This window comes from Musa acuminata, chromosome BXJ1-8, assembly GCF_036884655.1.
Source record: "Musa acuminata AAA Group cultivar baxijiao chromosome BXJ1-8, Cavendish_Baxijiao_AAA, whole genome shotgun sequence".
Classification (NCBI taxonomy): Eukaryota; Viridiplantae; Streptophyta; class Magnoliopsida; order Zingiberales; family Musaceae; genus Musa; species Musa acuminata.
In genome coordinates, this window is record NC_088334.1 from 38,033,386 (window position 1) to 38,049,378 (window position 15,993).

The window sequence follows — 15,993 nt, forward strand, 5'->3', positions numbered from 1 at the left end:
ATAAATATTATCATGTGTAAAATAATATGAATCGATAAGATAAAAAAGTAATTTCACTGTATTAATTTCATATAAACTTCTCAGTAGCAACGTGTAGGCTTCCACGTACTTTTCTCCTCGCGTTGGTTCGACGTTGCCATCGCAACTGTCGATGGAGGCAGCGACGGTGACGTGAGCTGATGATCACATTGCTCTAGCTCCTACAGTCGGTCCTGCATCGTAAAAAGGAATATCTCCTACCACCTCGCACCTCGCAAACCCGAACGTCGAAAATCAGACAAAGTTAAGGAGGAGGGGTCCGAAGAAGAAGCAGAGGGAAGAAGCGTTCTTTGCTTTACGAATCGAAGAAGGAACAGTGTGTTTTATAACTGCATCTACTGTTGCTTGTGCTATTGCTGCAACTTCTCCGATCATCACTTCATAATAGCATTGATTCTAGCATCCAAACGCATCGAGCTTGAGGATTGCACACCGGAGTGGCCGGGGAACCCTGACGCAATGCCCCAAGCCCTCTCCACAAAACAAAACATGCCCTAATAGAGACGAAAAAAGAAAAGAGAAATCTATAAAGAGCGAGTTATATCAACGAAGAATTTAGCTTTGTTTGTGCGAAAAGCCTCCGTACGAGCGAGAAATTTATATGAAATTAATATACAGTGAAATTATTATTTTTTATCTTTTTCATTCATGCCTTTTTCATGTGACAAGATAACCCTCGGCAACCACACGTTCATTTATAGTTTTGAACCCCCAAGGTGCTGACTTTTCTGCATTGTGATGCTCAAAGTCTTTGTCAGACATGGTTGGTTGGCATCAAGGATGAAGATAATAAATAATGAGGCAGGGCAGGGCATCGCCTAAATAATGGAGTTTGGTTGGTCCTCTTAATTGACTGTGGTCTCAGTATGACCGACAGAACGGAAAGAAGGAACGGGGAATCCAATCACATGCACAAAACATGACAAGTCGAGTTAGAGCTTATCACCTGCTAATCTTCTCTCAGAAGATTAATCACCTTCTGGATGCAAAAACACAATCTTTCTTCAGATAAATAGATTCAAAAACTACTGCTAAGATAGTGTGAGAAGTTGATCATCAATGGCATGAAATGAGTTTTGCATTGGAAACAATATTATGTTCAAGAATTTCTCATTATTTACTCAAAAGATTCATCCTTAATGGGTAAAGTCCTCATTCACAGTGTGCAAATTCTATGTTCAAACAACTTCTACTATAGTTGGATAAAAATATGGAATTCAATTTTTTTCCATACTTGAGAGAAACTATCTATTGTAATTGACAACATATGGCACAATATGACAATCAAACAAAGATCAAACAAAAGTAGAGCTGTCTTTCCAGTTTGCAACAATATCTAAGATTAAAAAGTTAATTCTATTGAACAGCCATGATTTGTTTCGGGTACTATGACAGGGGAACAACACTCCTGCTACTAAGATTTCAAACATACATATTTCCCCCATGATTCCTATATGGAAGCATGAGCTACAGTTTCAGAATAACTCTGAGATCTAAGTCTGTCGGTGACAACATCGAAAGATCTTCTTAGAAAAGGAACGCAAGTTCCTAAAAAAAAAGTAGTCCAAACTTGTGAGTGATCGATTGGCTTCAAGCAGGATAGCATCTGTGTTTGACTTCATTTTGTGAGGCTGGCAATTGAGGACCGAGGAGCCAATCCAAGCCATGCTCTGCTGCCTTCTTGCTCGACAGGTACTCCCATTCCGGTGGAGGCAGTGACTTGATACGGTGCTCTTGCATTGATCCTGCAAAATTCACATAGAGGCTAACCGATTAAATCAGCTGAAACAGTCAACATTTCCTCTTCACTGGCGAATCATGATGCAAGGATTGCCTACCGATCCTTTCTCTTCTCGAGGAATCGCTGGAGCGAAGCCTTTCTAGCAATAGGAAGATCTGCAGTTCGACAGAACAACAACAAGATCAAGGACCTGCAGATTTCTGAAGCTAAAACTCTCGATTTAGCATCAAAGATGGAATCAATACCAGAAAGGCCAGATTGTGCTGATCTGGGCAGACGGACATGGGAAGCCAATGAAGCGTTTGCAGATTTGGGCAAGGTCGGATTTTGATCCGAAAGGGCTGTCGAACTTGACATAGCCGAGCTTGAGGAAGCGGGCACATAGCCAAAGTTCGGTGCGGTTGAGTTGCCCTTGCTCGCAAGCTGCATCAGATCATTGGCCTTCTCGGCCGGGAAATTGTCGAACACCGACACCTTTCCTCCATAGAAGATTGTGAGTGGGGCGCTTTCCGCATCCCTGCAGTACGAGCATTTGTCACCTTCAGGCTTCTCATAGCAGATGAATGCCAAAATATGCGAACATCACCTCAAATGGCCGATGACAAACCACATTATGATGACATCTACGTGTTCTACAATCTAAAGCTTCTAATTGCGTGCGTGTGCGTAAGGGTTAGAGGATAGATTTGATCGATTGAGGGCAGCTGATCATGCAAAAGAAGAGCTTTTTCTGATAGAGAAGAGTTTGGGCGAAGAGTTGAGACCTAACATCCTCCGACGCAGCGGGGCCGAAACCAACACGCTGGGGAAACAGCTCCAGGGCGTTCCCCTGGGGAACTTCGTCCCCTTCCGTTCTCCTCTCGCCGCCAGCTCCGCTCGAGATGTCGCTCTCCGGCAACCAACTCACGGTAGTCGGCGGTCGAAACAACCCTGATTTTCCTACGGAATGAATCAAAATTAGGTCAATCAAAACGATAAATCGCGTCGGATCTGGAACGCCAAGAGCAAGAAAGGCCACATCTTTGACGCGACCCGATCGATATTTACAAGGAAAACGAGCTGAAAACCAAAAGGCATCAATCAGAGACAGCCTCAAATCCGCATCACCGAAATCGAACCGAGGTCTCACCTTTGGCGGCAATCGGGGCGATCGCGATCCCGATCCCGAGGTCGGCGACGCTCCCCTTCTTCTCCTTGATGTACAGGCTCAGTAGACTGCAGGTCAGCGCGAAGTTGGTCCTCTCCTGCTTCTCCGCCATGTCTCACCGATCACTCTTCCTCTCCCCCGAAACAAGCGCGGATCTGCTCACCTCTCTCGCTCGATCGACCCAACCCAACTCGGTCACCGTCTCCCCTTTCCCCACTCGCCTTCCGCATTTATAACAGCGGCGGCTTTCACAACACGAGGAAATAATGAACGATAAAGGAGAATCATTGTTTATTAACAGAGATATTATATTTAGTATTTTACACATATAGCCCTCTCAAGATAGATTTTAAATACATAACCTTTAAATATTTAAAATTTTCGTATGTGCCACTCTGTAAATTATGATATATAATTTATAATAAATTATATATCATATTTAAATTTTAAATCTTAAATTTATAAATTATTATAAAGGAGAAAGGAAAATATTTAAAATATTATTTATTATACTCATTACATTTTTTTTAATTAAAAGCATAATAATAAGATATTTATGTTAAGATTAAAAATATAGGGGTGTCTATAAAATATCTAACCGTGGAGGGGTATATGTGTAATTTCGTTGTTAGGCGGATGGCCGGTCGAGAGAGGGAAATAAATGATAAACGTGGGAATCTGCTTCCTCTCCCGATGGAGTCACGTGTAGAAGATGGAGCTAATATTTTAGTATGCGGAGCGGAGCTGTCACGTCCGTCGCCACAAGTGGAAACATGAGATCCACGTTGGTGTTCTAATATTTATCTTACCCGACACGTGCTAAAATTTACATTGATTAAGAATCAATTCTGTATTAAAGGTGTTTTACAAGAGTTCAGTTAATTACTTTAAATAAAATATTAACTGGTACTTTAAAATTTTATTTTAATCACAAAACGTTTTCATTCATAAGAAGACATGAGCTTACGATATTTTCGATGATTAGTAGAATGAATTAGCTTTTTTTAAATAATAGGAAGAGAATAAAAAATAACGTTCCACGAAACAGACAAAGCGACAGAACTATGATGTGGATGTGGTTGGATGGGTGATACCTAAAGATGGGCATGCAATGCCAGAGCATATGACAAGGCTGCTTGCCTACTAAATGTGACAAAGACACCACACCACATAGGAAGCTTCGCAGCCACGCCATTTCCTGCCGATCAAACTTGGAATCACAGCTTGGGATACATTAAAATTAAATAATGATATATTAAATTTATTATATATATATATATATATAATTAATATTATTAAAAATATATATTTAATTCATAAAAACATCTTTATCAGTTCCAAAAATTATCATATCTATATAAAAGATGAGAGAAGATTCATAATATCTCAATAATTAATTAAAAAAATTTTTATTCTTAGGAGATTTTATCTTTTTTTATAAATGAGAATAGAGAGTTTAGAATAAATAATTTAGAAAGTCATTCCACGTCGTCTTTTAAGAATTTCTACTATAATTGAAATTCTTTTATTGATCGATAAGGATAATTAGAATCTAATTATATCTATAATATATTTTACATAATTAGATAAAATCATATAATCTAATATTCTCTCATTTGATCATTAATTGATAACATAGAAAAAAATTAAAATTAAAATAAATAAAATAAAAGTTATTTGAAAATAATTTTACTTAATTAGATTTTGAACTTTGAAAGAATATTTTACATGTGCATATAAATTTTATAAAATAAGCTAACAAATTTAATAAACATAATATCATACTAAATCTAATTATCAATGTAAGTCATAGTGATTGTTTATCATTAATGTCAACTTCCTTCTATTATTACAATACTGCTATTTCTATTGGAGTCCAAAATCACATTAGGTTATAGTTCATGATCATTTGATGTAATTGCTCATATGATGTGTGATTACTTATATACCTACTAGATATGTATATATATTTACATGCGATATAGATATTATATGGAAATCCAAGGGACATCACATGCGTGATGGAAGAACAGAAAATAAAATCCCAAATTTTTACAAAAATGTTTCATCATTGTGCGAAGATTGTTGCGCAAAAGTCTATAAAATTGAAAACCACGTATAAGATAGTTGTGTTACCTAGGGAGATCATGTATCCCTGAAATCTCATATCTATGGTAGATGATGAAGGAGGTCAATTGTCCTCCTCTATAGCGGTGATTTACACAGCAAAGGCTACGTAGACGCTTCTCGAATCACTGCCCAAATATCCACATCTTCTGTCTAAAGGAGAGAAGGAGAGAGGAGAATATGATATGGTAACCAAGAAGCATAGCATATGACCCTTTGATTCTCTCATATTTATAGAGGTCCCTTATCAACTTAATCCTAATGGATCCTATCTTATTGGGTATTGGATCTCAATCTAATTACCCAAGCCTCTTAGATTAGTGGATCCCTATCTAATAATCTCTTATTAGCACTTATTGGATCTCATATATAGGATCCAATAATTTAGGGGTTTAATGGATATCCAAAAAGATAGGGGCTCTAGCAGATATCTCATCTCCGAACCTCTACTCATCGCAACACCTACCATATGTGTATGACCCTCTAGGCCCAATATCGAGCTGGCCGTGAGTCATACATGTCAGAACTTATTTTGGCTCGGTGAATTATTATCTCTATAATAATTCACTCGACTCATCGATTGCGGACGTACTAAGCTACTATGTCACAGTCCACAAACGATATAAGGGAATCCAATCCTTTGGATCTATCTGTCCTCAGTTACATGTACCTATAATCCCTCATCCATCTAATATCCTAGAGATTGTAAACTGGGCATAGTGTTGTCAAACCCATGTGGTTTCTCCTCAAGTCTCGCTCTAATCGAATTCTCCCATAGAACTCTTTCTCTCTCAATCCGAATGACCTTGGCTAAGGATTTGTTTGAACAAGAACATATGTGATATTCTTCTCATAATAGCAAAAGTGGATGATCTTTTATCGATACTCAATAGCCATCGTAAGATTAGTTGTCACTCCCGATGATCGACTAGCATTTCGTGAGAGGAATATCACATATGTTCCCACATGAGCGATAGAATCATTGAGGTGATAGAATTATTGTTTGACAATGAGGTATCATCAACCATCTAGCATTTCATGAGTAAATCAATCAGTGAACTTATTCTCCAATGAGCACTTGCACTGTAGACCTAGTGTTCCCACACGAGCAGCTACGAGACCAACTGTCTCCATCATATGAACGGGTAAATAACATACCAGTCTATTCGATTATCTCGATGTCCCTCTCGAGTAACCTATGACCAAGATTATTTAGGGTCTGTTTTTAAAGGTGAATCAGTCTCATTATCGTGATCTCATCACGATCTGATTCTCATTGTATAGATTCATGAACATCACAATATATTTATACATCAAGCAATATAAAGTGAGAAAATATCATAATAATAATAAGCAAAAAGAGTATATGTCATGTCACATATGTCATCACTCACATAATTGGCTTGTAGGGCACCTATAACTAGCAGATATATATTAAATATGTATATATGTGACACGGAGACTGAATCAAAATCCCCTCTCTCGATAATATTAAGTTGGTAAACATGAGGCAATTAGATTGACCCACATGACCCTCCATTATTATAGGAAGAAATCAATTCCTAACATAGGATGAGCTGATCAAGTCCCTCGAGGCTCACTTATATCGTGATTCGATATCTTGCTTATGACATAGCCAATAACCTAAGGACGTGGTATGCTTGGTCAAGTCCCTCGAGAGCATATCATCGAATCCGACTCATCTTGTAATGATAGTGATGACTTAGTCGAACATCATAGTTGGTTGAGTCCTTTGAGACCATGGTGGTTCGAAGGCCGAACAGGATGAGAATCATAAATAGTTATAATCGGCAAGAGTTACCTACCTTTTGGGCTTAGTGTGTTTGGTCGAGCCCCTCGATGTTACACTAAGATGTCGATTAGATCCCGATCCCCACTAGAAGTCTACCGAAGACTTTAGTTTCACGTGTTGAGGGTATCACGTGATTCGCTAGAAAAATAGTGGAGGCACGTCAAGTAGAAATTCATATATTGATTATTTATTTTTTTATAAAATCTGTATATTTTTTATTTATGCTACATATTATGTTTATCAGAAACATATCACTTTTAAATCCCTTACGTGGCATACTTGATATCAATCACCTCACTAGTCCAAATTACATAGATTGGCTTCACAACATGAGAATCGTTCTCACAACGAAGAAGATCGTGTATGTCCTTAATACAATGATGCCTACGCCCGAGGAAGGGACAAGCGAGGATGAGATCGCTTGCTACATGAAGTATATAGATGACTCCACTCTTGCTTAGTGTTACATATTGGGCTCTATGACTCTCGAGTTATAAAGACAACATGAAAAGATGGATGTCAGATCCATTCACCTACATAACTACAAATAGTTTAAGGAATAGGGAAGAACTCAACAATATAAGATATCCAAGAGTCTCTTCCGTGCTAGGATGACTGAGTGGACATCGGTTTAAAACCATGTCCTCAAGATGATTGAGTGGATAGAGAAACTCACAAGCCTAGGAATGGTCTAGAGAATAACTTGTGTGGATCTTGTGCTTCAGTCCTTACAAATTCCTTTTCTCGGTTCATTATAAATTTTAATATGAACAAGCTTGAGGTGACTCTCCCTAAACTCCTCGATATGTTGAGGGAGGCTAAGAGCACTATCAAGAAAAAGAAGCTAGTTCTTGCTAGTCATAAGTGCCCAGCAAGCCAATCACGTGAGTGATGGCACGTGTGACTTGATACAGAATCTTTTTGCTTATTATATTTTGGCGTATATCACTTTATAACTATTGCATAAATGCATATATATTGTGATGTCCTTGGATTTGTGCAATGGGAATCGGATCGTGATGAGATCACGATAATGAGATCGATTCACCTTTAAACACATATCCTAAATAATCCCGGTCATAGGTTACTCGAGAGGGACATCGTGATAACCGGATAGACTGGTGTGCTGTATACCCGTCCATATGATGGATGCAGCTGGTCTCATAGCTGCTCGTGTAGGGACACTAGGGATACAGTACAGGTGCTCATTGGAGAATGAGTTCACTGATTGATCCGCTTACGGAATGCTGGATGGTTGATGATGCCTTATTGTCAGACAACAATTCCGTAGTCCTAGTGGTGTATCTGGTTCTTAGACTTGAGACACCAAGGATGTCCTGTATGAGTGCTCCACTCTTTGATACCAGACTTATAGGTTTGGCTGTTCCCAGATCTAGTACAGCTGGTCATTGGGAGTGGTAGTCGACCTTACGAGGGCTATTGAGTGTCGATAGAGGATCATCCACTCTCGGTATCATGAGAGGAATATCCCATGTGTTCTTGCTCAGACAAATCCCTGGCCAGGGTCATTCGGGTTGAGAGAGAAAGAGTTCTCCGGGAGAATCCGATTAGAGCGAGACTCGAGTAGAAACCGTATGGGTCTGACAGCACCATGCTCGATATACGGTCTCTGGGATATTAGATGGATGAGGGATTATAGGTACATGGTAACTGAGGACAGACAGGTCCAATGGATTGGATTCCCCTGTATCGTCTGGGGACTACGGCGTAGTGGCCTAGTACTTCCGTAGTCGATGAGTCGAGTGAATTATTACAGAGATAATAATTCACTTAGTTAGAAGGAGTTCTGACAGGTATGACTCACGGCCAGCTCGATATTGGGCCTAGAGGGTCACACACATATGGTAGGCATTGCGATGAGTAGAGGTTCGGATATGAGATATCCGACGGAGCCCTTGTCTTATTGGATGCAGATCCAATACCCACTAGGGAAAGGACCCATTAGGGTTTTGACACGGGATCTCTATAAATAGGAGGGATTCACAGCCTCATAGGCTAGAGTCTTTGCTTGCCCTTCCTATTCTCCTCTCCCTCTCCACCTCAGAGTAGGCCTGGAGTTTTGAGGAGCGTCGTCGCAACCCTGCTGTGTGGATCACCGCTAGAGAGGAGGACGCTTGACCTCCTTCACCCTCTCCTAAGGATCTGCAAGGAAACAGGGATATACGATCTCCCTAGGTAACACAATCTCTATACGCAGTTTTTGTGTTTTTTGCGGATTTTGCGCACCAATCTTCGCACGACGATGAACATCCTTTTGGGAATCGGGGATTTTTGTTTTCTTGTTCTTCCGCTGCGCATATGATGTCGCCCCCCCCCTTATGATTTCCCAACAGTGGTATCAGAGCCAGGTTGTTCGTGCGAATGATTGGTTTTTGAACTGCGTGTGTTGTGTTTAGGAAGAATATTGACGTCAAAATCGTTGACGCAAAAGCAAGGAAGGGCAGCAACAGTTGCTGCCCTCGATCTGCATGCCTGCAGCCAGCCGCAGCCGCAGCCAGGCAGCACAGCGCCGGCGCATGCGTAAGCGCTGTGCCTGCAGCAGCCGGCCGGCGGTCTGCTTGCAGCAGGCTTGCGGCCGACGGGGCTGGGAGCCCGCTCGGTAGAAGCGCCTGCGGCCACTGAGCCCGCGGGCAGAGGCGCCGCGGGGCAGCAGCGCGGGCTGAGGCACCGCAGGGCAGCGGCGCCTGTGGCCGCTGCTCCCATGGGCAAAAACCCCGCAGGGGCGGCCGCCAGCGAGACAGCACCACCTGCGGGCGCTGACTCGCGGGCAGAACCGCCCGCGAAGGCGACGGCGCCCGCGGGGGCGCCCACCTGCAGCGGCAGCGACCCCAGCGGGCGTGCCACCTGCAGGCGAGGGCAGTGCCCTCGCCCTCGCCGCACAGGCCGCCGCCAGCAGGGTGGCGGCGGCGGCGGCGCAGCAGCGAAAAGGGGAAAGGGTATTAGGGTTTTCTGCGCAAAAGACAGTTTTGTCCCTCGAAATTTGAGAAATTCCAGTTTCTGTCTTTTGTCCAAATTACGAAAATACCCTTAGGAATTGAGAAATTCCCTATATATCCCTGATTTCAGAAAATATTAATTAATTAAAAGGTTTAGTTGATTATTATTTTTATTATTATCTAGTAGTCCTACATGATGATGATTATTTATACATGTGATGTATGATGAGTGGACGGATGATCATGGACCGTGTGATGTGTGTACTTGTGATTATTATTATTGAGGTCTGCGAACCTCCATTATATTTCTCGTTTATTGTCGGGCCTGCGTGCCTATGATTAAGTTGTAATCACATGAGGAGGCTCAGCGGGAGCGTGGAAGCCATAGCGGGACCCACGAGACGGACGATCGTGATGCATGAAGATGCATCAAGATGTCGACGGAACCAACGAGGACGAGATGGACGATCACAAGGCATGGAGATGCACCGTTGCACACATAGATCTTGATGTGAGTGATTAGGCCTACTGGCTCGGGCCTAATCATATTAGGTTGTGGTCCATGATCATCTGGTGTGATTGCTTATACACATAGTAGATATGTATATATATTTGCATGTGATGTAGATATATATTAAATATGTATATGTGTGACATGTCATATTAGGAGACCAAATCATAGAAACATCTCTCGATAATATTAAGTCGGTAAACGTGAGGCAATTAGATTGACCCACGTGGCCTTCCATCGTTATGAGTAGGAACCGAATCCCGGTGTAGGTTGAGTTGGTCGAGTCCCTCGAGACTCACCTATATCGCGATTCGCTATCTTGCTTACGACATAGAGATGTCACCGGTGACCTGAGGGCATGATATGCTTGGTCGAGTCCCTCGAGGGTATATCATCAAATCAGACTCATCTTGTAACGAAGGTGTTGACTTAACCGAGCATCATGGTTGGTCGAGTCCCTCGAGGCCATGGTGATTCGGAGGCCGAACAGGACGGGAATCACAAGGAGTTGTGATCGGCAAGAGTTGTCTACCTTTTAGGCTTAGTGTGATTGGTCGAGTCCCTCGAGGTTACACTAAGACGCTGATTGGATCCTGATCCCCACTAGAAGTCTGCCGGAGACTTCCGTTTCACGTGCTGAGGGTGTCGCGTGACTCGTTAGTAAAATAGTGGGAGCATATTAAGATAGAAGTCCATATCTTGATAGTTTATTTCTTGCAAAATCTGCATGTTATTCATTTTTGCTACATCTTTATTTTCAGAAAATGTCGCTTTCAAATCCCTTACGTGGCATACTTGATGTCAACCGCCTCACTGGTCCAAATTATACGGATTGGCTCCGTAACTTGAGAATTGTTCTCACAGCGGAGAAAATCGTGTACGTCCTTGATACAGTGATACCTACGCCCGAAGAAGGGGCAAGCGAGGATGAGATCGCTCGCTACGTGAAGTACATTGATGACTCCACTCTTGCTCAGTGCTATATGTTGGGCTCTATGACTCCAGAGTTACAGAGACAACATGAAAAGATGGATGCCAGATCCATTCTCCTACATGTCCGTAAATTGTTTGAGGAACAGGGAAGGACTCAACGATATGAGATATCCAAGAGCCTTTTCCGCGCTAGGATGACTGAGGGGACACCGGTTCAGAACCATGTCCTAAAGATGATTGAGTGGATAGAGAAACTCACAGGTCTAGGAATGGTCCTAGAGGATAACTTGTGTGTGGACATTGTGCTTCAGTCCCTACCAGATTCCTTTTCACAGTTCATAATGAACTTTAATATGAACAAGCTTGAGGTGACTCTCCCAGAGCTCCTCAATATGTTGAGGGAGGCAGAGAGTACTATTAAGAAAGAGAAGCCAGTTCTCTACACTGGTGAGACCAGAAAGAAAAGGAAAGCAGAAAGGTCCCTTAAGAAGGGAAAGGGCAAGGGCAAACAAGGTAAAGCAAAGGTTGCTAAGAAAGACCCAACAAAGGACAAAGGCCAGTGCTTCCACTGTGGTAAAGATGGGCACTGGAAGAGAAACTGCAAAGAGTACCTTGCAGAAAGGGCGAAACAAAAGCTTGATGAAGCTTCAGGTACATTCATGATCAGTCTCCATTTGTCAGACTCTTATGATAACACATGGGTATTAGATACCGGTAGTGCTTATCATATATGTAATTCGTTGCAGGTTCTGGCAAGGCCTAGGAGACTAGAGAGAGGCGAGATGGACCTCAAGATGGGTAATGGAGCAAAAGTTGCTGTATTAGCTGTTGGCGAGGTCGCCCTACATCTGCCTAGTGGAGCTTTTATTGCATTAGATGCATGTTATTTTGTTCCTTCTATTATCAAAAACATTATCTCCATTTCATGTTTAACAATTAGTGGATATAAATTTGTTTTTGAGAACAATGGTTGTTCGATATTATTAGATGATAAGATCATCACGAAAGGAACATTGCATAATGGTTTATTTATGTTAGACACCACTCCACATATCATGAATATAAATGTGTCCAAAAGGAAACGAGATGAGTTGAACAGTGCATACCTGTGGCATTGTAGGCTAGGTCACATCCATGAAAGAAGGATTCAAAAGTTGCTAAATGATGGATATCTAGATCCATTCGACTATGTGTCATATGCAACTTGTGAGCCTTGCATTCGTGGAAAACTGACCAACTCTCCATTTAGTGGAACTGGAGAGAGAGCCACTGAGTTGTTGGAACTCATACATAGTGATGTATGTGGACCCATGTCAACTCATGCCATTGAAGGTTACTTCTACTTCATTACATTTACTGATGATTTCTCAAGGTATGGATATGTGTACTTAATGAAGTACAAGTCCGAGGCCTTTGAGAAATTCAGAGAGTATAAGAATGAGGTGGAGAACCAGACTGGAAAGAGTATCAAAACTCTTCGATCAGATCGAGGAGGTGAGTACTTAAGTACAGAGTTTACTCACTTCCTCAAGGACCATGGGATATTATCCCAATGGACACCTCCTTATACACCTCAGCTCAATGGTGTCTCTGAAAGGAGAAATCGTACATTATTAGATATGGTACGGTCCATGATGAGTTTCGCTGACCTACCCATCTCATTCTGGGGATATGCCCTAGAAACCGCAGCTTACCTTCTGAACAGAGTTCCAACTAAGTTGGTGGTGTCTACACCATATGAGATATGGAAAGGGAAGAAGCCTGATCTTAAAGTAGTTAAGATTTGGGGCTGCTCTGCCCATGTTAAAAGACACAACCCCGATAAGTTAGAATCAAGGACAGGGCGATGTAAATTTGTGGGATACCCCAAGGAAACTTGTGGGTATTACTTCTATCATCTCGAGGACCAAAAGGTCTTTGTAGCTAAGAGAGCAGTGTTCCTTGAGAAGGAACACATTCTTGACGGAGACAGTGGGAGAATGATAGAATTGAGCGAGGTTGGAGAACCAAGCTCAAGCACCACTCTACAGCCCGAGTCTGTTCAGGTATCTAATACACAAGTTTCAACTTTACGCAGGTCTGATAGAGTATCCCATCCTCCTGAGAGATATGTGGGACATATTAGAGCAGAGGATGTAGAGGATATTGATCCTTAGACCTACGAGGAGGCTATTATGAGTATAGACTCCGGGAAGTGGAAAGAAGCCATGAATTCTGAGATGGATTCTATGTACTCCAATAAGGTTTGGAACCTAGTTGATGCACCCGAAGGTATTGTACCCATCGGTTGCAAGTGGATCTTTAAGAAAAATATCGGAGTAGATGGAAAGGTAGAGACCTATAAAGCAAGGCTAGTGGCTAAGGGGTATCGTCAAAGGCAAGGTGTTGACTACGACGAAACTTTCTCACCCGTAGCAATGCTAAAATCCATCAGAATTCTATTGGCTATTGCAGCACACTATGATTATGAGATCTGGCAGATGGATGTGAAAACCGCATTCCTCAACGGGAACCTGGAGGAGGAGGTGTATATGATGCAACCTGAGGGATTCGTGTCCAAGAACTGCCCAGATAAGGTGTGTAGGTTGCTTAGATCCATTTATGGACTAAAGCAAGCTTCCCGAAGTTGGAACATAAGATTTGATGAGGCAATCAGATCTTATGACTTCGTTAAGAACGAAGATGAGCCTTGTGTATACAGAAAGGTAAGTGGGAGCGCTATTAGCTTTTTGGTGTTATATGTGGATGACATCCTCATCATTGGGAATGACATAGGAATGCTATCCACAATAAAGGCTTGGTTATCTTGACACTTCTCCATGAAGGACTTAGGAGAAGCATCTTATATCTTGGGGATTAGAATCTATAGAGATAGATCCAAAAGGATGCTTGGCTTGTCCCAGTCCAGGTACATAGAAACTATTGTCAAAAGGTTTGGCATGGAAAATTCCAAAAGAGGTCTCATACCGATGAGACATGGGATATCGCTTTCTACGAGTATGTCCCCAAAGACTCCAGAAGAAAGGGCGAACATGGATATGATACCTTATGCCTCAGCAATAGGGTCTATCATGTATGCCATGCTATGTACTAGGCCTGATATAGCGCACGCTCTGAGTGTCACGAGCAGGTATCAGGCGGATCCAGGCTTGGAGCACTAGAAAGCAGTAAAGTGTATCCTTAAGTACTTGAGAAGGACTAAGGATCTTTTACTAGTATATGGAGGTAATAGCCTTAAGGTTGAAGGCTACACTGACTCAAGTTTTCAGTCTGATGTCGATGATAGCAAGTCGAATTCAGGGTATGTGTACACCTTGAATGGAGGAGCAGTGTGCTGGAAGAGTTCCAAGCAAGATACCACTGCTGACTCGACCACAGAGGCGGAGTACATTGCTGCATCAGATGCAGTAAAGGAGGGAGTCTGGTTGAAGAAGTTCATCACAGATTTGGGAGTCGTGCCGGATAGTGAGGAGCCGATTTCCCTATATTGCGACAACAACGGGGCAATTGCTCAAGCGAAGGAACCTAGGTCTCATCAGAAATCTAAGCATGTTCTGAGGAGGTTCCACCTTATCAGAGAGATTGTGACCCGAGGAGATGTAGCAGTGGAAAGAGTTCCATCCGAAGATAACATTGCAGATCCACTAACAAAGCCATTGTCTCAGATTGTCTTTGAGCGTCACAGGGGTCTGATGGGGATCAGACACATAGGTGATTGGCTTTAGGTCAAGTGGGAGATTGCTAGTCATAAGTGCCCAGCAAGCCAATCACGTGAGTGATGGCACGTGTGACTTGATACAGAATCTTTTTGCTTAGTATATTTTGGCGTATATCACTTTATAACTATTGCATAAATGCATATATATTGTGATGTCCTTGGATTTGTGCAATGGGAATCGGATCGTGATGAGATCACGATAATGAGATCGATTCACCTTTAAACACATATCCTAAATAATCCCGGTCATAGGTTACTCGAGAGGGACATCGTGATAACCGGATAGACTGGTGTGCTGTATACCCGTCCATATGATGGATGCAGCTGGTCTCATAGCTGCTCGTGTAGGGACACTAGGGATACAGTACAGGTGCTCATTGGAGAATGAGTTCACTGATTGATCCGCTTACGGAATGCTGGATGGTTGATGATGCCTTATTGTCAGACAACAATTCCGTAGTCCTAGTGGTGTATCTGGTTCTTAGACTTGAGACACCAAGGATGTCCTGTATGAGTGCTCCACTCTTTGATACCAGACTTATAGGTTTGGCTGTTCCCAGATCTAGTACAGCTAGTCATTGGGAGTGGTAGTCGACCTTACGAGGGCTATTGAGTGTCGATAGAGGATCATCCACTCTCGGTATCATGAGAGGAATATCCCATGTGTTCTTGCTCAGACAAATCCCTGGCCAGGGTCATTCGGGTTGAGAGAGAAAGAGTTCTCCGGGAGAATCCGATTAGAGCGAGACTCGAGTAGAAACCGTATGGGTCTGACAGCACCATGCTCGATATACGGTCTCTGGGATATTAGATGGATGAGGGACTATAGGTACATGGTAACTGAGGACAGACAGGTCCAATGGATTGGATTCCCCTGTATCGTCTAGGGACTACGGCGTAGTGGCCTAGTACTTCCGTAGTCGATGAGTCGAGTGAATTATTACAGAGATAATAATTCACTTAGTTAGAAGGAGTTCTGACAGGTATGACTCACGGCCAGCTCGATA

The 15,993-nt window shown here is 42.3% G+C and overlaps 1 protein-coding gene across 2 annotated transcripts; it reads right to left on the reverse strand.

The window, feature by feature from the left end:
• Positions 1–1,376: 1,376 nt before the first annotated feature.
• On the reverse strand, positions 1,377–3,146 carry LOC103994771 (protein TIFY 10a). 2 transcript variants are annotated; one of them, XM_065079543.1, is made up of 5 exons: positions 2,910–3,146; positions 2,545–2,839; positions 2,026–2,297; positions 1,878–1,935; positions 1,377–1,784 (listed from the first exon to the last, which is right to left on the reverse strand). In XM_065079543.1, the coding sequence occupies exons 1-5, from the start codon at positions 3,037–3,039 to the stop codon at positions 1,658–1,660; spliced, it is 882 nt and encodes a 293-aa protein (XP_064935615.1). In that variant the 5' UTR covers positions 3,040–3,146; the 3' UTR covers positions 1,377–1,657. The 2 variants fall into 2 exon arrangements, with proteins under 2 accessions (XP_064935615.1, XP_009413475.2); XM_009415200.3 differs by having other exon boundaries at positions 2,545–2,719; positions 2,910–3,143.
• Positions 3,147–15,993: the final 12,847 nt, after the last annotated feature.